The sequence below is a fragment of the Agelaius tricolor genome, unplaced genomic scaffold (assembly GCF_023055355.1).
Source record: "Agelaius tricolor isolate 1412-34295 unplaced genomic scaffold, bAgeTri1.0.p SCAF_5, whole genome shotgun sequence".
NCBI classification, from domain to species: Eukaryota; Metazoa; Chordata; class Aves; order Passeriformes; family Icteridae; genus Agelaius; species Agelaius tricolor.
Genome location: NW_027269265.1, coordinates 16,868,234 through 16,891,682, shown reverse-complemented (window position 1 = coordinate 16,891,682; position 23,449 = coordinate 16,868,234). Strand labels below are relative to the sequence as shown.

The window sequence follows — 23,449 nt, the reverse complement described above, 5'->3', positions numbered from 1 at the left end:
GTGTGTGATAGCCTTTCTTTGGCTCTGAGTTAGCATTTGCCAATAAAGCATATTCCTATATTCTAATGTCCACAGTTAGAAAGGAAATTATGTTTATATATAAATGAATAGAAATGTTTTTTAATTAGGGTGTCTTCATATTCTGCTACTACCCATGTTTGCCAACTGTTTTAGCTGTGAATGACTTCTCATATAGAGTAGGCCTAGCTATGATTTTTAAAGCATTTCAAGAAGTTTGATCTAATTACGAAGTTCTGAATCAAAAATTTCCTTTAGGTAATTCATAAACCATCTAAAGAAATTCATACAGAAAAGTTACTGTTTCACAAACAAAAAGCTGAATTAATAACCAGCTATTCCTACCCTTTAAGGCTATAAACAGGCCAATATTGTGATTTTGCACAAGTCCCTGGCTGATGACTTTGAGAAGTTCTGTCATGCAAACGATGGACCCCTGCCACTGCTGTACAGAAGTCAACCAGGTGACTGGAAATGTCCTTCCCTGAGAAGTGATTCTGGTATCAGGTAACTACAGAGCAACTCTTCTGGCCAATATTCTGAAGTGAATGCTGGTGATGATTAGGACAATTTGAGGAAACAGCCTGGTTACACTGTTGAAGAGTTTGAACAATATTCTTTTCTTGGAGTTATACCTTTGAGTGAAAACCATGTATAATAGCCTGATTATCTTATTCTTGAGCTACATATTATGATAATTGTCAGTATTACAAGTTATTTCTCTAATCCAAAGGTGAAATTTTGTGTAATTTTAAAATATTTTGCAGTCTGAGCCTGCAGAATTCAATAATAGGGTTCTATATTTGTTTTATTTACTAGAAACATGGTCATGGTGTCTGCATGATACTTGTAGAGTCTCTGAAATTTGAAATATGTACTCCTATGGTAAACACTAAAAACAAGTTTAAACCAGCTCCCTAATTTTTGAAAGCCTGAGACAAGATATGCATAAGGGGCCTTTACCTATAAAACCTAAAAAATCTCAAACTCTAACATTCTGTCTGTCAGCTTGGTTTTATGCAGAATAAGATGTTCTGGGGGTTTTGCCTGTGTTTCTTTCATTATTAGTCAGAAAGAACAAAATGGATAAAGCAGGCTGTACTGTGTGGTTTCACACTGGGTTTATGTCAATTCAACCAATTCACCTCGTTTTTAAAAAATGTGACAAAGCTGTGATAACTTCTTATTTCACTAGACCTGACTGCCTACAGTACAGAAAATATGAGCATGGAGCTTGTACTGGATCACTGAAAAGCCTTAAGGAGTATTCTGAACAACTCAAGGACATGGTGACTTTTTATTTAGGCTGCAGCTTCTCTTCTGAAAAAGCAATCCTAAAAGCTGGCATTCCTATCAGAAACATTGAGCAAAAATGTAATGCAAGCATGTACAAAGTAAGTATATGCACATACACACATAATCTTTGTTGCAATTTTGCCTGTGAGTTTTGCCCATATTCAGATTAGGTGCATATACCTATTGTTCAAATCAGAACTTTTTTTCTCTACCTACGCAGTAACTTAAGGCATGTGCTAGTGCTGAAAATACAGGGTAAAACATTCCCAGCCTCAGTTCAGTGTAAGGCCAATCTCCTTTTTTATTCATTTTTCATGACAAAGCTTTCCCTGTTTCCTGTGGCAGCCATTTCATGTGGATTCTGTTCTGGTTTGCTCTCTCTGTTTCACCCAGTGATCCATGCACTGTTCTGACCATGTCTTTAGGTGTGTCCTGCTCTCCATACCAGCTCCTGTTTGCAGTTGGAGTATTCATTTTATAAACCATGACAATTGTGGTTTCTTTTGTGTGACAGCCACATTCTGGATTTTTCCTGTGACAGTAGAGCCTTTAAACTGCACATTTACTACACACCCAGGCCTCTGGGCCACAAGATGTTCCCAAAGACTTGAGGTATCTACCATAGCACTGAAAATTATGACTGTGCTCAAAAAGTTTGTGGTATACATTTTAATGGTAACAGAAGACTTAGAATAATTCTGTCTCCAGTAAATAAACCCTTTAATACTAAGAACATTGAAGTATGCATCTGCATGCCTTTTTCATTTAGTTCAGATGCTGTGCTACTGGAGAAAGGTTATTGTTATTTTCAGTGTTATCAATACACAATCTATGCTATGCTCCTGGTCAAAACAAAGGTGCAAGCATATCTCATATGTGAGTCTTTCTACCAAGCTTAAAGAAAAAAAAATACAACTATGTATCTGCTTCTAGAATTTCAGAATTAGGAATATTTTATAGTTTATAGCACATTAATGCTGTGAAGAACTGCACACTGTTTCTTCAGTGACAGGTGTGATTATTATTATCATTATAAAGGCTTTAAATGAATGTTTTGTCGACAGCTCCAGCTCTCTGGATGTCTTGTTTATGTTCAACTGCAACTCAGAAATCTGACATTTTTTCCTAAAAAGCTGACCTGCTTGCTTTCTAAATAGAAAAGGTGCCTCAGCCTCCCAGTTGGTGAGGATGATGAATTCCACAGAGCCTTTGTAGAGGCATGAACTATTTGTATGTATGGAACTGTCATGCAGTTTCTGTACAAGAGGGTACTGCCATCAGCAGTTGCTGACCCTGCCATGTTACTGGGCTCTGTATTCAACTAGAGAGGGTAGAGTCAGACTAAGTAGATTTGTAGGTGTGCCATAATTTTCTAGTAGCTTTTTCACCTTCTGTAGGGGGGACACCATTGTTCTCAGCTAATATTCAACATACTGAGCTCATCTTGTTGTGTGCATCAAAACAAGGAATGCATTAAGTTGAAAATTTTAGTGATCTATATGATGCAGCTAAATGATGGAATCTTAAAGGAAAAAAATACTTTATCCCAAGAATTTTTTTTCAAAAGGATTTAAAATGAGTGTTAGAATGCAGTCTTTCTAAACTCAAGCGCAGCACAAAGATTTAGTTTTATTTATTCTGACATTTTAAAAGCATTGTTCAATATTCCTGCTAACACTGGATTCTCTTGAACTGCCAGACATCTGTGCCTTGCAACAGCATTTCTATGTTTCACTGCAACTTAGTAGTCACAATGAGACCCATTCCTGAAAGCAAGTTGGGAGCAGCTGTGCTAGCAACATCTGGATTAAAAGAAGCCCATGGAGCACCAATTCACATAGGTGACCCTGGTCAGTGCTTTTCATTTCTCATTCTGCATGCACCTGACTTTATACAAGTGAGGGGGGAAAGCATGGGAAGTGGTAGGACTGAAATACCTGCACCACTTAATCTGTTTTAATTCTTTCTAATGGTCACAAACCTGAATATAAAAGGAAAAAGGAAGAAAGAAAAAAAGAAAAAAGAAGGTTTTGAGTGAGCTGAACACACAGATTTCTTAGATAAAAGGTAGTTGTCAGATGTGGATAAGTTATCTGGCAGGGCTGGTTTTGGTAAGAAGTATAATCACATTTTTCTGAAATGTGTGCAGTTTCATTTATATGTGAATACTTTCTTGTTGTCAGAGATTCCAGTGACAGGATAGCAATGACTGACAGCATGGGGAGAAGTATGTGTGGAGGCATCTTGTGTCTTAGTGGTTGAATGTGAAAGTAAATACTGCATTATTTTAAAAAATACTGAAATAGCATACAATGAGCAAAACACTTAAGACAAAATGAATAGAAATATGACAAGATGTTTTTTTAAATCTAGTTTGAACAAAAATGAAAAAGTTAAGAGAGGAGGATGTTTGAAAAAGAACAAAACCAAACAAACACCTGTTATATGAAGATAGATTGCAATAATTTCCCCCCTGCTGTCAGAAGTTTGGTAATCATTGGCTACACACACAGAAGGATCACACTGCAGGCCATGGAAGGAGATGTCATTGGTTAACACAACACTCTAGTAATGTACTTGAGTAACAAATCTGAGTACCTAAGCCTGACAAACTAGTAATAAGTCATTACAAAACAGTAAATTAACATATATACAGATTATATAAACTAATTTCAGAAAAGAGAGTGGTATGTTAAAGCATCTGAAGAATTTAAAACCAAGAGAAGATAGCAAGTGTTTAGAATGACCCAGATTATTACAAGTAGGTGTTAGAATAAAGCAAAAGACAATTTAATGAAAGGCAGCTAAGAGTGAGATGTATTTATCTAAGACAGAGAGGAAAAGAGAGATTGATCATTTCTCTAGCAAAAGAATGTAGGAAGTTAACACAGTAGAAAATGTGTTCTAGAAAGAACTCATTTTGCATTGAAATAATTTATTCTTGTTTGCCAATGCTATGAATAGAGTTCTTCTGTTGAACCAGAAGATTTATATTATCTTGGAAACTCAGCATAGATGCCTAAACTGCATTTTGTTGCAGAAATAAGGTAAATACATTCTTACTGGTGTTATCAAGTACAAAAAAAGGGAAATCAAGTCAGCTCAGGCTCTGAGGATGTGCATTCAAAGGCAAACTAAATGCTCCACTTTAGGGGGACTTGACACTCTTGAACTCTCAACTCAGTGTCATTGAATGATGTTTGGGGTCCACCCCCTAGCTTTGCTATGTTACTGCTTAATTAGAATCGCTCATGATTTCATTTTTGATCAATTCCAGGTCTGCTGGGAATACAAGATCTTTCTAAACCAGACTATGGAGATCCAGTTCACCTTCACCCTGGTGATGTTCCAGTGTTTTGGGCTTCAGGAGTAACAGGAGTAGAAGCAATTATCAACAGCCGTATGTGCTGCTGGGAGACTCTCTTTAAATTATCCCTCAATCTCTTCTCTCTCTCTCTCTATCTTTTTAAAAAGGATACTCAGTTGGCTGATTAGAAGTCTTGATTTTAGGGGAAGATAAAAAACACCCCAAACAACAAAAAACCTTTGGCAGGAGAGTTTTTGTTGTGAAATACAGGTCTAGTTTAAAGAAAATTCCTACAGAAATTTCATCACTTTTGTGTATTTTAAATGTTTAAATCTACAGTTCTGGCAGCATCAAAACATCTTTTTTAGCATTATAAAAAACAAGAAGTTTAAAGGCATTAATTTTTAAGCTTCTTCCTTTTAAAATATTATTTTGTACTACATTTAAGTAAAGCAATAGTAAAGGAAAAAGAAAAAAATAAAAAGAAGGAATAAAAAGAGAGAAGCCAGAAATCTTTCCAAAATGTTGTCAAGAGCTAGCAAATTGATTGACGTGGAAAAGGGTTCTGAAGCGTCTCATGGAGAATGTTGAGCTTTTAGTTTTCTCCAAAATTAAGTAAATGTGACACATTTTACATAAGTGAAACTTTTTTTCCTGTACAGTTTTTCTTCACTGTGTGCAGTCATTTATGCATGTATGAGCACCAAGGGCAAGAACATGCAACAAAACCATAGTAACAGTATTAAACACTTCTCTAAGCCACTGGTGTGAAATGAAATACCGTAAAGAAGCTTAAAAATCATAGGCAATGTATTTGGGAGAACCCTGGGAGGTCATCTGCTTTGTCCTTCTCTCCCTGCAAGAATCCTTGTGGTTTCTTATAGATATTTATCTGAACTTCTCCCAACACCTGCTCTAATATGTTCAGCTCTAAGAAGAGTCTTCTTGCTCTTTCTTACATACAATCTCTTTTTTCCAGTCCCAAATTGATGCTGAAAATCCTACTCTTTCCTGGGTTCTTCAGCAAACCTATTCATCTTCCTTATGCGTCCTTGTTGTAGGGAAAAGAGAGAAAAAATTTGCCAATGTCTCTCCTATCTATTGCACATGTGGCTGTCTATCCTGCCCTTGCCTGCCACAGACTTTTCACTTTCGTTTATTTCTCCATTTTCTATATTAAAACCAGTTGTCATTAGTACATTCCAGGAAATTTTTGGATAGATTTTATCTTGCTGTGCTACTTTCTCAGCTAGGACATTTAAAATCTGCCACACCACCTTTACCCATAATTTAGATGAATCTGCTACCTGGTCACAAAAAACTGTCTGCTCACAGTGTTTGGTGAGGTATAGTAAACTTCAACAACCATGTTCCCCAGGTGCTTTAAACTGCTGGCCATAGAGTCCCAACAGATGTAGCTCCAACCAAGCACATATGTACTTAGTAAAGAAACATCTTCTCCACTTTCACCCTCCTAACAAAGAAAGTTTTGCTTGTTTAAGTCTACCAGTTATGATTTACCTAACAATGTACCAATTTTGCCAAGTCAAGTGTTACCTAGATTCAGACTTTTGGAGCCAGTATAAAGACAGGAAATATTTTCAGTTTAGGAAGGTACTATGCTATGTCAGGTCTAAAGAAGCTTATTTTTCTCCAGGGTTTTAGAGGCTACTCGTATTTCCTTTGCTAATGCTTACTGGTCCACTTTTGTCATTGCTCCTTGCCAGTTTAAATTGCCATGGTGTAACCCCAGACATGGATCAGGGGGAGAATTGGAAAAGTAAGAACTAGAAAACTCATGCATTGAGATAAAGACAGTTTTGTAGGGGAAGCAAAAACCATGCATGCAAAGAGAGCAAAATAGGGAATTAATTCACTGCTTCCCATGGGCAGGCAGGTGTTCAGCCAACTCCAGGAGACCAGGGCCCCATCACAGGTCATGGTGACTTGGAAAACAAATGCCATCACAACAGACCTTTTGGAAGGGTACCAGAGTTCCATTCTTAGGTTGCTTCAAGTTTAGACCAAAGAGGACATTGTGGAAAAAACTGATCTCAACCCACATGAGCTTTTTAAAAGTGAAAAAAATTTCAGATGTACATGTGTACATTTCTTTCTCAAAGTGTATTAATTGCTCCAATGTTACTTAAAATATAACCTGTTTTTGTAAGTGTCATCAGGCAGGGACTCTGTTGTTACATTAAGTGTCTTTTTGAAATTTTATCATGCCTATAATTTGTTACATTGCAATAATAACATTTAACTGAAGTTTTTCATTCATTTTAGGAGCTCCGTTGGCTTTTACCAATTCTCCTGACTGCACGTTCATTACCGACCTAGAGAAAGGAAATGTCAGATCCTCAGGAGAAGCCCCACAGGTCCACTGCATCTCTCGAGATCCTCTGCATTTCAGCATTGTGTCAGCAGAAGCAGCCCAAAAGATAAATACTCTAGAGACCCTCATTGGAATAGATCCAGGTATAAACAAAATCTGTCTCCCTTTAATGGATTTGTTATGGGGTAGATACCACCTATCTGGCCTTTTTAGATATTTTAAATTCAAGAACACAGTAAGAATCTAAAGAGGATTTTGAGAATTCTTTATGCAATACAGTGAGTTTATATAACTAGGTCTTATACTTTCTGTTACTGTAGTTAATATCAGAGTCTGGCCAAATTAATCCATTGTGGACAATGGAGTGTCGGATCTTGATGACTGTATGCTCCCAAAGTACACAGAAGCAGGCTGGAGAGTCCACAGGGAATAAGAACTGAGCAAAACTGAAATTGGTATGTGAAGAACAGAGTGCCTCAGCTTGCTGGTAACAGCTACATGGGTGTTCCCTGTGGAGTAAATAGCACATTTCTTTACATATATTCATGCCTACTGTGCTGCTACCAGAGAATTCCAGTAGTTGCATGTGTTTTTCAGACACCACTCTCTGACAGTGGAATTATATTAATTTCTGCTGACATATCCATCATTGAGGTGTTGTATGATGGACCAAAGTGACCAGGTCACCACAGAAGGTTGAGTGGCAGGGCTGTCTGTGTGTGCAAGGAAGGGAGGGAAGTAAAGGCACACTGAATAGTGCAACCATTCCTAAAATACACACTGAGCTAGTCCCCTCTGGCTGCTGTAAAGTCTGAGCTCAGTGTGCCATAAATTTTCTGAAATCCTCTGTAGGCAGTAGTGGAAAACAGCTTACACCCAGTACTCCCAAGCTCTGGGTTTGGGCTGTGTGCATACATTTGGGTCTGTTTATTTTTACTCACAAGGCCTCTCCTTTCCCACTCTCTGGAGCTGGCTTGGCATGATGCCATGCTCTGCAGAAATACAGTTCCTAACTTAAAAGTTAGCTCATTTTATTGCTAAGGGAGAGTACAGTACTTTGTCTCAGTTAATATACCCCACTTCACAGAGACTTGTATTCTGCTTATGTTAACTTTAAGTTTTCTGAACTTTTTTCTCTGTCACATTTTCTGTGTATTGCCTGTGTGTTATTTAGGAGAAACAGAAGGAGAAATGCCAAAGGGGAAATCGAGGACAAAAAGAGGGAAATGTGGGGGTCAGGGGAGCAAGAAGGATGAATCTGTGAGGAGACTGGAAAATACCAGTGAAGGCTTACCTCTATAAGCCCATCATGCTGGTACTCATGGTTTTCCTGAGTACTAGCAAGGAAGGAACATGGGGTAGGAAGTGTTAGAACAGTGAAAGCCATACCCAGATAATAGTGTTCCCTATTTAGGGACTGACCCATGAGAAGAGACTTCTGTTAATATTCACCTATTTCTCAAGGTCTGATAATGTGGTTCTCTGCTCACTCTGTAATGAAGTGTTACAAGAACTTCTAGTAGTCACCTGGATACCACTGTATTAACTGAGTTTATGAAGTCCCCAGGAAACTTACAATGTCTCTGAAACCTCACTTCTGAGGTTAATAATTTCATTAAGTGAAATTGATTTGGGAATTAGCTCTTCCCGAAGGGGACAGAGTTAAATAGAGACAAAGGATCAGTTCATACATCTGAAGTCTGCATCAGAACTTCTGTAAGGGATGGGATGCTTGAGTTGCAATCCAGCTTCAGTAGCTAAATATGATCTAGCAGGACTGTCAAAGGAAAACAGAGGGCCTAAGGAAGGGAAACAATGTGCAATAAGCTCTCAGAAAAAGCTACGTACACTTATACCTAGAAAAGCTAGGTATAATAATTTTCAAAAGCTGACATTCTTAACCTGGAAGCACGGCCCATTATCTTCATTACTCATATCCTAGATCTCTTAGGTTTCCTGAGGAAATTACCCCAATTCCTGCCTTGACCAGAGGCTTCTCTCTTTTACTTTTTTAACCCATTTTATGTCACGAAAGTACGTACTTTCACCCAGAGGGCAACTTCAAAAGGAGAGTGACCCGTTGAAGTGCACTGCTCTCTTTACACCCTCCTGTGCAGGCGAGCGGGGAATCGGGCACCTGCGGCGGCCGGGAGAGCTGCTGGGGGCCTGCCTGGCCATGTCCGCGGCGGGCTCGGTGCTGCTGAGCACGGGGTTCCCCACGCACTACAGCCAGCAGCCCCCCGAGGAGAACGACGGGCCCCCGGGGGCCCTCGCCATCGCTGCCATGCTGCAGGCCCTGCAGAAACGGGTTGCCATAGTTACCGACCACAGAGCCATGGAGCTGAATAAAAAGATTATCGAAGAAGCTGTTCAGCTAGGTAAGAGACAGAGGTTTTTCAGTTTTTGATCTTGCTAATCTCAGCCAAGGTTTGGTTCAGTTTTAATCTGTCACTTAGTCCAGGACACTTTTTTTTCCCCCAGAGAATGAATCAGAATTCATCCTCTAAGCTCTGCTCATCATTGCTATGATGACATTTTGTTAACCTAGCTGGCATCAAGTTAATGTGTATAAAGCTGACTACTGATTCTGGATGTGATAAATAGAGGATGTCTGTTCTTATTCTTGTAAACCTCTTTTCTACTTCAAGGTCCCATTTAACAGCATTTACATCTAAACAAGTTTAAATTAAAGTAAGGATATAGGGAGCTCATCAAGAACTGTGTAAAGACCTTGAATTCTTACTATTCTAGCAATTTTGCTTTCCTTTTTTTTTAAGTTGCTCAAAGATACGTTAAAAAAATATGTAGTATCTGAATTTCATTTTGCTTTGCTGTAGGAATCCTGAAGAAGCCCATCCCTCTATTGAGTTATCAAAAGGAAAATGCCAATTCAGCTTTGATGTTTTTGTGTGAGAATGGGAATCCTGGAAGACCTAGGTATGTGCATTCAGTTTTTGAGAATGGGTCATGCCTCTACTATGCAAAATTATAATAAAAATAAGGACCATGGTCTAAGAAGGCACAATGGCCGCAAGTAAATCCTTAAGACCGACTGCACAGAACAAACTTTGAATCCAAACACTGTTATTGGAGCATACACTGAGTACAGAATTCCACATTACTCTGCAATTATGCACTTCTGGAGTACAAAAAATAAACAATTCTTCATATATCAATAGTTCTTTTCTTTCAGAAAGTTTCTAAAATATTTTCAGCTGTTATTAATAAATATATATGCACACACTATATATTATTTTACCATTTTTTAAATCAGTGAGAAGATCAAAAATTATTATATCAAAGTCAGTGAAAGAGCTAAGGAAAGTGCTGTGGAATGTGTGCATTTTCTAGAGCTTTAGCTCTAGTCTGACAGCTAGGGAATCTGATCTGACTTAATAAAATGTCATGTGTTTGTAATGGTGTGATTGAGGTAAATGCACTGGAGAATTTGCCAAGTAGCTGCATGATCATTTCATTAGCATGCAACTTATATGTCCTTGAAGTAGGTTTACATTGCTCATTTTTATTGATCTTTCCTTGTAAAGTACTTTAATATAGTTGCCCTCAGTTTGCATTCTTTAATGAAAAGGTCTTTCACCCTGGTATTTGCTTCATTAACTTATTGAATTCCCATCTCTTTCCACAGGTTAGTGGGTACTATAACAGTATGCATGATACTGTCTTTATTTTTCATGTGTGTTTTAAAAATGTCTTTTATAGCTAAGCTTAATTAAAGTACAGGCATATTATATTTAAATTGGTCCCTTAGTCCCAAAAGGCTGAAGTAAGTATTTTTTTTAAGTAGACAAGTTACCTGCTAAAGGTCTCTGGAATCCCTGTAGATACCCACCCACAAGAACATTAAGTAATTCAGCAGAATTAGTAACCTCTTAACAGTAAAATCAGAGAAATAGAAGCAAAATAACTTAATTCTAACATACAGTGGCAGAACTGAGTACTATAGTTTTTCTTAAAATGTAGGACAGCTGCAGTACATCTGTCTACTTTCATAACCACCAAAACAGCCATGGACTTAAAATAAATCCTCCAAATCTAAAGACTCAAACATTGCCTAACTAGAAACAGATGAATATTTGCCAAGAAATGTACTTTAAGCAGAGAATATATTTGCACTAATAAGGATTTAGATGATCATTAATTTTCCACTTTTTTGCTTTCTTTGAATGCACTTACAGAGACTAATATTGTAGAAGATACTGTCTGCTTTAATGTGAAACAGAGCCAGGCCAGATGGCTGACCCCAAGGATTGCTGGCTAGGAGGATTGCAGGAACTTCTCAATTTCTTGGTAGCAAATGTGGTTTGGGGGAGCTGCAGCAAAGCTATTTAAAAAATCCTAAATTAACCTTTGGGGAAAAAACACATAGACAAATACATTCAGAAATAACAAAACAGTGTCCAAGTTTTACCTTGAATCCCAGATGGTCAAAAAGTAGAACCAAGCACAAGCAGCACAAGCAGCCAACAGAAGTATTTTTCATGTGAAAATCACAGCTTTGACTTCTTCCCTCTGTTTTTTCACTCACCTCTAACCAGATTTGATCACCTGGTAGCAATAGAGCGTGCTGGGATGGCTGCTGATGGCAATTATTACAATGCCAGGAAAGTTAACATTAAACATCTCGTGGATCCCATAGATGAACTATTTTTAGCTGCACAAACCATTCCAGGAATCACAACAACAGGTAAGTGTGAGTTTGTGTGATGTTCTCAGAAGCAAGAGAAGCACAGAGCAGGAACTCCCACTGGTATTGAAGAGGAGCAGGAGGCAGGTGCTGAGTGGCTGCTTTCAGGCTACAGCTGTTTCTTGGGACTGGATTTGAAGACACTGTTGCTGGAGAAAAATTACAGGTTTCTATTGAAGGATTCTCACAGCCAGAAAAAAAAAGGATTTTATTTCAAAGTTTTTTAAGGACAAAAAAGAAAAAAAAAGCAAGCCCAGATGTATTACCGATACAGAAGTCTATGTACATACACTCTAAGTGCAGTTTTTGATAGTGACTTTATTCTGTATTTTTTGTGTTGAAGGCAACATAGAACATAAATGGTTGTTGGATGGTAACATTCTTTTTTAAAGTATTGGTTTTATGATTGTTGCACCCAAGTTAAAACAGCAGTCTGGATAGAGTCTTTGTTTATATTGTCTTTAACAGTACATTCCTTTAAGCAGGGATTACATATTTGCATCTATTAAAATAGTGCCTTCTCCAACAAAATCCATGAATACAGTAAGAATCTTGAAAGGAATGCTTTGTCCTTCCCACCAAAATAACACTAGCCTTTGCTAATACTTAGAATGAGAATGCTTTGGTCAACATTCTGCTCTTCTCTTTAGGCAACAAACTTTGTTTTCTTGAAAACTTATTTATATCTGGTTTGGAAAAAATATACCATAGACCGTAGTACAATATCCTTGTACAATCAAATGCTTCCTGCTACCATGTGTGGCCCAAATGAGAGTTTTGGAGATATATAATCTCTGTAAATATTAAAATCAAATTAGAAATAAGTACCCATGCCAGACTGATTTCTGTCACTTCAGAACATATCTGCTGATTTAGCTTTCTTTCTTCTTACAGTGCTGTGGACTCACTCCCAAGTATTACCAAAAGCATGAGAACTTTGGCTTCTCTGTTTTGCTGTTTTTCAAATGTTTCCACAGAATTTAGAGAGCTTCTGCAGAGATAATGCATAGTCTGATTTCACTCTATTGGTATTGTTTAAAAGCTGTGTAGCAGAGGACTTCACTGATACGTGTTATTATTGTAAAATTTGCAATACTTTGTATTTAGATTTAATTCAGGGTTTTTTCCTCTTCATAAGATGTACCTTCCAACATTCAAAAGGAAGCACTCTAGATGGCACTGTCTTGGCAGTCTCAACAGAGGACAAAGATTGACTGAATAAGTATTATAAGTATTACATAGGAAAAGTTCTGTTTTGTAAAGATGTCTAGCAATTGCCTCAGAGCTTCATCTGCTGCTGTTAGTTTCAACTCCTGTCCCTGATTTTAGGTTGTTGATAAAAGAATTTGATCTCTTCAGCTACTTACATAACATCACAACCTGATTTCTTTAGTAAAAATACCCTAATCTCTTCAAATATCTCCCACAGCAGCTCAAAGTATATTATTCATTTACTGGAGTTTAGAATGTTCTGCCAGCTGAGAATTTGAATCTGTTCAGCAGAATGCAGTTTGTTTCAAAAATTCTCTAAATATTCAAATATACTATGAAATGTCATTAATAAAAAATACCACAGGCTTATGGAAAAGAAGAAAAGCAGTTATTCAGATTCACTATGTCTCAGTGCTATGAACTTTAGCTAAAGAGATTTCTGCATAGAAAAGGGTTTAACAAGTCAGAGGCTTTAAAGGATATTGAAGGGATCTGCTCTGTTCTCCCATGGCATTTGTGTAAGTGGATATTCTGCTCTGAAGAACTATCTGGGTGTCTGTAAGAAAGCAATGTAATTTTTTCTTACATTGTCTGTTATCCAGTTAACATTTCTTGTTTTTGCTTATCACATTAGTTTTTTGTGTCTGTTGTTTTAATTGGGTAACAATTTCTTGGGTTGGATGTTGGGTTTTTCAATGTCTTTCTGCCAAGTGTAGTTTAACTTGGTCACTGTGGCCTTTGTGTTTTGTCTCCCATTACTGATAGCAATGTGTTGCTACTGATGAGGATAATTTTTTTTTCTGGTGGGGCTGTCTTCAACTTTCTTTGTGGTCAGTAGGAATTTGGAGGCATATGACTAGTTCCAGAATAAATGCAAATATTGCACAAATTAGGGTGGAGTACTTGAATAACCTTATAGGCTAGAATACCAGAAAGATCAAGTTTTCAACCTACAGAAATTCTTTTTATAGTGTGCTCTGTGGCAAGAAGCACTGTGTCAGTAGGTGGAGAGGGGAAATGTTAGAACATTTGTTACATGCTGATTAATTGCTGTCAAGTGTTGCATTTAAGACAAGATCTGTGTTTTTAAAAAAAAAATCTGATCTGGTAGTTTGACCACAGACAAAGCATGAGCAATGCCTGAATTGTATGGGTCTGACATCCTAAAAACTCAGGGAGTGAGGAGCAGCCTCGAGGAATTCACAGAGTAAGAAGGCATGAGAGGCTGAGTTTGGAAGGGACTCATTTTCCACATAAGTCTGAAAGAAAAGATTAAGAAATGTTACTGGAACCACATAGTATTTTTTTCAGCTGTCATACAACTGACATAGCTATATGCTATTTATATAGGAGCTAACTAAAAGCCTTCCAAAGTACTTCATGAAAAAATGGGGTCACAATTTTCCTTTCATACAAAAGATTTTTTGCACAGAAGACTCATATCTCCTGCATATTTCATGAATATAGTTTCAGAAAACAATGTAGTCAGTGGGAACTTGCATGGAAGATCCAGCAGAACTATTTTTCCTTTGCCTGGAAAGAAATTGGGCCTTTAGAAGAGGACTCATCTTGCCTATTTTCAGACATCTATATTTGAGATGTCTGCCTTGGGGTGAGATGAACTGAATGTGTGAAGGGAGTGTTTCTTTCTGCTGACTTTAAAAGCAGCAAAGCTGGTTCGTGTATGGATGGCTGTGTTGCACAGGTGAATTCCACCCTGGAGTTCTACAGTACAGTTCTCTGGCAATGTGTGGAGGAAGAAGAAAACAGATGGGAGAGGAGACTTTTCAGTGGGGTGTTCTTTTCCTTCCAGTGTCACACAAATGGGATCCATCCACAGCAATAGATCTACTCATTGTGCAGCCATCCTGGTGACAGGGCTCCCACAAAGGCAGGAAAAGCAAAGCAGGGCTGATGGAAAAAGCCCTGAGCAATGGAGCAATATATTTCAGTTAAATAAACTGTTGGTTATTTTCATGGGACAAGAATTCATCTCAGCCCTCTTAAAGAATATTAAGAGCAAGAATTTTCATTTTGAGTATAAGAAAAAGCAGAGAACATTGTGTGTGATTCTTACAAGGTAGTAGAGTTTCCCTATTTCTATATGAGGATAGAAGCACCAGGATTATATCAATACCTGTTTGAAAAGTACTACCAATAAAGAGATTTTTGAAAGCACCATTAACTCCCAATGGTGAAATAAATGTGAACAGATTATTAAAGCAGACAAAAAAGAGTAGCTGTTCCGTGGCAAATCCTTTTATGTAAGCTATGTGTCACTCAGTTACGCCCTGCTTGACTGGATAGACTTAAGGAATCAAATAAAAATTGCTGCTGAGAAATAACTTTACATTTCACTTAAAGAAGAAATTTGCTACAGACACATGAGATATTTATGCAGTTACTAAACACCAGTTTTCAGGCCTTGAAGTGTAAATTATAAATATTGTAATTTCTCTGCTATAACACATACTATGCATTAGAGCACAGTCACATTTCAAATTCAAATCTGATACATTGCAGTGAGGACTTGGAGCTCTTCACTGTTCTGTTTCACAGACATGGTCAGGGATTTTTCTGTAAAATCTTCAAATTGAAAAAGATGCCATTCAGACTCACAGATGAAAGAGAAATTTGAATTTCCAACTCAATAGTAATAATAATTTATTAATAATTATAAATAATAAATAATTTTAGTATGTTTTTTAATATATTGGTAAGAGACTAGAGGTACTATCCAGCTTTTATGTGAACTGCTAGTTTATATGTTACCCTCATCTCCAGGTATCTAAATGACATCTTTATGTCCTGAATATCAGGTTGCCTAGAATTTTCCTGAATTGGCACAGATCCCACTGATTTCACTAAAAGCAGTAAGACAAATATACAGTATTTATATTTGTGCAACAAAAATCAAGGTCCCACATCAGTATATAAGAAAATTAAAATAAATAAAGACTAGCTATTTTTTTGGTAAGTGACTGTGGAAAATGAAAATAATAGTATATGGAACTGGGCTCTTTGTGTACTGCAGCATGTTAGGGATCTGTATCAAACAGGTGGGCAGTGCAGTCAGGCCTGCTTCTGCCCAAATCCTTATGTATATTTTTGCTTGTCTTTCTGCAATAATTGTTATTTATATTCTGTTTTTTTCTAATTAAAGCTTGTAACAAGCCAAGGTTTTCTATGCTTGCTTTATCATATAATTGTTGGCTGGTTTCTCAGCTTGATTTGGGTTTAATTTTCTATTTTCTTTCTTTAGTTGTACTGATGTACTTGTGATAACACATTGTACAGAACACTCATGTAAGGCCTTCCATAAGCAAAGTTCACTGTCTTGATTCTGTCTGCAGTTCACAACCACTTGATAACTGTGATTTCTTTTGCATGCACACAATGTACAGTGTACATTGCATGATAAACTTTGAGGCTGGCATGTAATAGATGATTCTTTCAGCTATTTCATTCACAGTCTTCTGGTTTTAGGTGCTGTGGATGAAAAAGGATAAACCATCTCATATGGAGCTATGAACTATCACAGCAACTGTGGGGAAGAAACTGGATGTTTTCTAAAGGGATTGTCAGTTATATGCTGTGTTCATTCTAATTTTGTCTTTTTCCCTTTTATAAAGGCGTTGGAGATGGAGGAAATGAACTAGGAATGGGCAAAGTAAAAGATGCTGTGAAGAAGCACATAAAGAATGGAGATATTATAGCTTGTGATGTTGAAGCTGATTTCACTATTGTAGCTGGTAAGGGATTTTTGGTGGGGTGGGAGAGTAGCTGATGTTTGAGAATGGAACTGACAAGGAAACATTTGTCTTTCCAAGTAATTTTTATTGGCCCTTTCCAATTCATCCTCAGCAAACCGAGGATCTATCTCTGTATTATGGACATTTTCTGAAGAGTTAAGCACATGTTGCTTCAGAAGAACTGACTGAAAATTGAGAATGTTCCATGAACAAAGTGCACTTAATTGGAAATAGTTGGGAAAATCCTGCATATTTTTGAAAAATCACACATTATATAAATGGAATCCTAGAATGGTTTGGGTTGGAAAGGACCTTGAAGATCATCCAGTTCCTACTCCCCTTGCCGTGGGCAGGAAACCTTTCACTAGACCAGGTTACTCAATAACAAATATAAATAAGGAAGACTGCAGAAATTATCTGTGTGGGAATTAAAATGTCTGTGCATATACAAATTTTCAGTATAATTTATAAACTTCTGTTTAGAGTATGCCTCTATCAGGCATAAATTAGCCATATGGCCCCTTTACAAAGAGATAAGTTCTTTCAATAATCACTCAAGGACAAATGTATGTTCTTGATGTTCAAAAGTTGAATGTTATAGTTAAAATTCTGTTTTACACCAGCATGAAATAAAATTCACAGTGAGAGAGGGATGGTCAGCACGGACCAACTTCTGAACTGGATGCTCTGAATTGTCCTTGGGCTCAGCTTTCTCCGTTCTAACCCAGGTGTCTCTGGCACACTCTGGGCACTCAGCAGGCAATTGGTGCAGGTTGGTTTCCCAGTGTCCCTCTTGCAGGTGTCTCTAACTGGGGTGGCTATGCCATTGCCTGTGCCCTGCACGTGCTGCGCTGCTGTGACACCCACGAGCGGTACCTGCGCCGCGCCCTCGGCCGCCCGCGCGCCCCGAGCCAGCGGCCCTGGCTGCCAGCGCTGCCCTCCGTCCCCAAGGTACCTCCTGTGGCTGGGCTGGGGCTGCTGGGACAGGGAGAGGGAGGTGGACAGCAGCTGCTGAATCTGCCTGGGCTGGCTCAGTGCCTCACCTTCACAGGGTCTTTGGGTGCTTCTGGGGATTCCTTGGGAAGGAGCAGCCTCACTGTGCTTAGACTGTTTTGCACAAAGGAGACAGATTGCAAATAAAAATCCTGCAGCATGAATGTGTTCGTGTCTTGTAGCTTCAAGCAGAAGACAGTGCTACAATTTTATGGGCAATGCAAGAGATACAGTGATTAAAATTCCCTGTTTGCTTCCTTAGTATCACTTCACGATTTTATAACCCTCTGTTGTAGTGTCCTTTAGATGTCTGCTTCCAAAATCAAAAGCCACAGTTCTTATGCAGTAGCCACTCCATACTTCTGATCTTTGTACCTTCCCCCTTTTCTAGTTTGCTGGAGCCTTTCTACAATTAGTTTTGAATGTTTCTAAATTGGAGAAAAACTTGTACATGAATATTTTTAAATGTGTTTTGACTAATGCAGCTCTGTACAGTGTGATATTCTGGGACTGCAAAGGTTTCAGACTGAGAAAAAGTAAAATAACTGAGAGGGGTGAGAAATGACTCTGATCTGTGCTCATCCTGTGAAGCACGTGCCTCTATTTTTAACTTGACAGTGGTTAAAAAAAAATCTGTCTATACACATACAGACACCCCTAATGATTAAATAAGATTTGTTCCACAACTTTGCAATAAATTAGGAGCTTCAAGATTTCAAGATTCAGCTTTATTAGCAGAGATTTGGACAAACCCATTAACTGTGTGATGTCCAAGAATGCTAAGCAAAATGCAATCCATCTACCATAGCTACTGCCCAAAACAAAGAAGTTTTTCTCCTGAGATGATGGGACATTCTGCATGAAATTCCAGCAAAGCATATTTTAAGTATTTTAGAGTAGATCCCACTAATTTTTTTTAAATTCTTGCTCTCAGTTTTTCATATAAAGGTCATAAAACTGAAACTGATCCCAACACTTGGCATAGCCATATAGCTTAACAGAGCTTATATGGCCCTTTTCAGCAGTCTTTTTTATAAAACAGATTAATTATTTTTCAGTTTTCAGTGTTTTTTCCAGTTGCATCTACTGATTTTTGACCTTTAAATTAATGCATCCTAAAATGACTGTGATCAAAATTCCTGGTAATGAGATACTGTAATTAAATGTTATATTGTGTACAGGAAAACCTTGTTTTTGTTTTACTAAGCTATACAGCTGGGAATATTAATGATCCAATAATGGGCTACTGAAAGTGCAACACTAAAATCTGTTGAGATAAAATTAATGGAAACAGTTCTGTGGAGGAGAGAAAATGACAAAATGTCTGACGAGAAAATATGATGTCTTTAATTATAAATCACACAACAATGAACAGTGCAGAAGATTGAATACATTAGTATTCACATACTCCATTAGTATAAAAAATCAGACCATTTCTGTTTATCTGGCCACTTTCTGCAAAATTCAGCTTCATTTAATGCTATAGTAATTACCCTAATGAGATAAAGAGCAACACCACACAGACCCATCTCGGTGTTTGTATTTGTGGTTGTAAATGGAAAGAGGACATTAGAAGGAGTCCCTTAGCACCAGGCAGCTTTCTTATAATGTGTTCTATTTTTCTTCAAAAAATGGCACTTCCATGAATGCTGTAGGTCATAATCACTAAGTGAAGACTTCCCCTGAAACACCAACATTATTTCCCTTCAGGCTGGTGTTCAAACAGTGTCAGGATTGCACTGCAAACCCCAGAACTGCAGAGCTCTCCCTTCCCACTGAGCAGCAAACTGAGATTGCTCTGAGTTCATGGGTGAGCCTTTCCACACAATTTAGTGAGAGATGCTGCAAAGCATTTGTTCTGTGCTGAGAACTGCAGGAGCAGGAAACAACTGGACCTAAACAATCTTTGCTTACCTTTACCTTTGCTTACCTAACAATTTGATTATGGTATTGGCTTGGTTTTTCAGATGTTCATAGTGCTTTTACACCAAAGTGACTGTAATGAAATTAATTCATTCATACATATCCAAATGTAGCTAATGCTAAACATTCTACAGTCAACTCTGCATTTCATTGCATCTCACAAACAGGTTAATATATCAAGCATTTGTTCTTTTACTGAACTGTTTATTAATGGCAACATATTAGGTGTATAGTATTATTTTTAAATTATGACCTATAAGAATATGAATTATATTATAAATATATAAAGGTGTGACATATTTTTAGTGTGCTTAATTAGCTTTGTCTAAGGAAGTTTTCCCCCTTGTGTAAAGCACAAACTAATGAGATATTTTCTATTAATATGATTATTTTTTCCAGTTGCCCCACTTCCAACATAATTATTTAGTAAAGAGAAAGCTGTGGTCAAATTGCAGCACTGTACAGCTATTTTATGGCAGACTATGGTTTATCAGGCATAGTTATGTAATATTAAGCAAGCAAACTTTTTTACCTCATATAAGCAGATCAGAGAGCTCTAATATGTAAATATGTAGCACAAACTATTCATATTAGAGATTACATTTTGTGTATCCAATTTAGGTGCCTCTTTTGTGACAGGAGAGATCTCCTTTGCCCTTTTAGATACACTCAGTGCTAAGAGAAACATCTGTTGTGCAGAAAGACCAGTTGTATATATTTGCATTTATGTATATGATCATTCATATGATATAAACTGATGTGCATTTATAATTTTATTAATTATAAAGTAGCAAATTTATGCTACTAGTGTATCCAGATAATTTCCTTAAATAGCTGTGTCACTGCTGACACTATGTAACTATGCATATTTTTCCTTTAGTAGAAAACCAGAGCCTCATTTAATTTTATTGCAGCTAAGAATTAGGATGATTTCCCAGGAAATAAAAGACAGATCTTTAGAAAGTGCATTCAGAGAGCAGGTTACAAAATGAAACTGAATTGATCATGCAGGGCATGCTTTGCTTCATTCAGAAACGATTATATTTTGGCCATTTTACCATTAGGTAAAATACAACTATATTGTGTCTCAATTCAGATCCACAGCTACTGTATTCTTTGTGGTTTAGAAGTGTTCCTTGAAAAAATGCTAGCATTTGATAAGAGAAAATTAGATATTTTAACGTTACTTTTTTTTTTCATCATTCATGTGTGTGCAGGAGATAAAGAACTTCTGCTAGGTTATTGTGTGGTAATGTCACATCTGAAGAGTTAAAATCCAGAGAGCTCTTTGTCAAGGACACTGGTAGGATTGTTGCAGTAGCAATTTGCATGGAAATGGAAATGGCACAGTAGGCAAGACTCAGAAAGGGCATTCCTAGTACAGAAAGAGAGGAAAAGGGGAAGGAAAAGGAAAAGAGAGGAACAGATAGATAGGTGAGTGTTTCAAGGTCTTATAGAACCTATCACAGGGTTGGCATAGGGAAAGCTAAAAAGTGACCAGGTTTTTTGTTTTCTTAGACTTTTATTAACAGAATTCAAGGAATAAATTCTCACTATAGTAAATGCTAAAAATAGGAAGTTTTACTGTGTCTATTTCATGGCAAATGAAAAGCAGAGCAGTTTATGCCAGACGTACATTCACTTGAAACCAGATCTTCAAATTTTACTGTTCCCTGTGGTTTTTTAGAGCTCATTTTATTCCATCTTTTCATCTCACAATGCTAACTGGCCCATAGATCACAAAAAAAGGATTTTGTTCCCTCTGTGTACTTTTACAGTTCAACTTGGAGCATGCTTTGTTATCTGCTTATATTAGTTAAGCAAGAAAATAACTGTAGTTCTAAACAAATCATATGCTAGTTCAGAGCATGCCAAGGAAGCACAATTTCAGAGGTTGTTTTCTCCCCACTCCTTCCCTAAGCAACCAGAATTCTCATAAAATCAAAAATGAAAAGGGAAGAAAGTGCCAAAGGCACAGAGAGATCAGAGAAGCTGCAGGAAAGGAAAGTGAGTGTGCAGCCCATCCAGGTGCTCTCTGTACCCTTTTTTCCTGGTGCACCCTCCTTCCCTTCTGTCTTTTTCTATAAAAATGCAGCTGCAGCCAGCTGCCTGGCTGGGGAAACCACAGATGGATTTTTGAGATACTTTGGGTGGAGGTTCCTCACATTCTGATTTGTGCAATATAGGAACTTGAAACCAAGCAAAAAATTATGTTTCTGAATTGACACTAATATTCTGTTGGAGGCAGTGTGGAGAAAAATAATATTCAGTGGTTAAGTATCAGTCAAGATTATAAACCATCTGACACTTCCTGAGCTCCAGCTGCTAAACATATTCTTTGGGACAAGATAGTACTTGCAAGTGGATGGCAAAATAAATATTAAGGATATGGTCAGTCTCTCCCAGAATTAAAACAAAGATCTTGATGACTGCCCTTGTCTGATTCAGAATTTTAATTATACTCTGTTTCTTTGATTTTCAAGGAGGAAAAGCTTCTGAAAGCACTTGTGCAGCTCGGGGTCCGCAGTGGCAAAACTGCCAGTCTGGAGATGGAGGTGGATGGGCTGCCCTTCTACAGCACCCACTCACTCATGATTGAAAAGCTGCTGCAGGAAGCACAGCACTGACTGCCCCTAGTGACTTCTACATGAAGAGTTGCTCCCAGGTCATTTCCTTATTTTTGAGGCTCTCTCAAGGTGTAAAAGATCAGAAAAAGATGGCTTTTCATCTCTGGTGTCTTGATCACACAGAGCCTTTCATTGTTATCCTTCCAACATCCTCTTCCTCCAAGAAGAGGATATCATCATCCACTTGGTTTATCTTTCTTTTCTTTAATTTTATAATGGAAAATGGAATTTTGTAATGTTATAATTTTACAATGGAAAATTAATATTAAATGATATTATATAATAAAGAGGTGATCTGGCTTTTACAAAGAAAGCACAAAATTACAATGAGATATTATTGCACTGCTGTTCTTGTTTTACTAACCTCATAACTGCAACAGGAAGTAACTCTCATAGCAACTTGGCTTTAAAAATACTTGTGGTGAGGAAAACAGCTACAGTAGAGAGGGAAGATTCAAAACCAAACTGCAGTGTTACAGTAGTGAGAGCTCCACTGCACACTTCCTGTAGCCCCCCTCTAGCACTGTGTTCTTATGGTGGGGGATAGTTTGTGGAAGTGTGAGGAGAGAAGGAGAAAATTTTAACTGAGCTAATGAAAATAAGAGCAGCATTGCAGATCTTCTGTGTAAAGGGTTGGCTGTGCCATTACCCCCTGTCATATTAGTAATTTGCCACTTCCATATTTTGCCACTTTATGGATAATAGAGAAAAGTTGTAGACATTTCAGAGTGTCCTGTTGTTACAAGGAAATTAATTGAATACAAAAATAATTATTAAAATGATTATAAATTTAAGTATGATTCTAAATGAATAAACATTTGCATTGAATACAACATTATGTTAATAATCTTTTGCATGAATTCTTGTTGTAGAAGTTCAGCTCCTGACAAGTCCAAGTGAGGTAACATTGAATTCTATCCCATAAGATTACTAACACTGAAGCAGTACATGACAAATGGTTGTGAACTGTGCCCAGCTTTTGTCATTCAAAGCTGTAATTTTACCTTAACTCCAGGTAAATGGCAGAACTACAGTTCTGCTGGCTGTCAGCCCTGCCAGCAGAGAGAGGAGCTTAGATTTGACACCACCCCTAGAGCACTGGTGCTTTACCTGTCACAAAATGGAAGTTGCCTTTAGCTGGACTTTCAGCAGGGAGCAACACTTTCTATCTCTTTTCCTTCCTTGCAGGTGAGTTTTATTTTCCTTCTTTGATGCAAGACAAAAAACTTGTTCAGAATGAGAAAAATAAATTCATACCACAAACACCAGCATATATGGGAC

The 23,449-nt window shown here is 37.6% G+C and overlaps 1 protein-coding gene across 11 annotated transcripts in view; it reads left to right on the top strand.

Annotated features, from left to right (window-relative positions):
* DGLUCY (D-glutamate cyclase) overlaps positions 1–23,001 on the top strand; it is a 48,670-nt gene extending 25,669 nt beyond the window's left edge. For 10 of the 11 annotated variants that reach the window (XM_071426617.1, XM_071426624.1, XM_071426618.1 and 7 more), the window contains 11 exons: positions 372–525; positions 1,214–1,412; positions 3,014–3,164; positions 4,592–4,714; positions 6,908–7,099; positions 9,074–9,334; positions 9,794–9,893; positions 11,513–11,661; positions 16,506–16,625; positions 17,425–17,576; positions 22,025–23,001. In XM_071426617.1, the coding sequence (XP_071282718.1) occupies positions 372–525; positions 1,214–1,412; positions 3,014–3,164; positions 4,592–4,714; positions 6,908–7,099; positions 9,074–9,334; positions 9,794–9,893; positions 11,513–11,661; positions 16,506–16,625; positions 17,425–17,576; positions 22,025–22,168 (1,745 nt within the window). In that variant the 3' untranslated portion in view covers positions 22,169–23,001. The remainder of the gene's footprint in view (positions 1–371; positions 526–1,213; positions 1,413–3,013; positions 3,165–4,591; positions 4,715–6,907; positions 7,100–9,073; positions 9,335–9,793; positions 9,894–11,512; positions 11,662–16,505; positions 16,626–17,424; positions 17,577–22,024) is intronic. The other variant, XM_071426626.1, reaches the window with a different exon arrangement.
* The last annotated feature ends 448 nt before the right edge of the window (positions 23,002–23,449 follow it).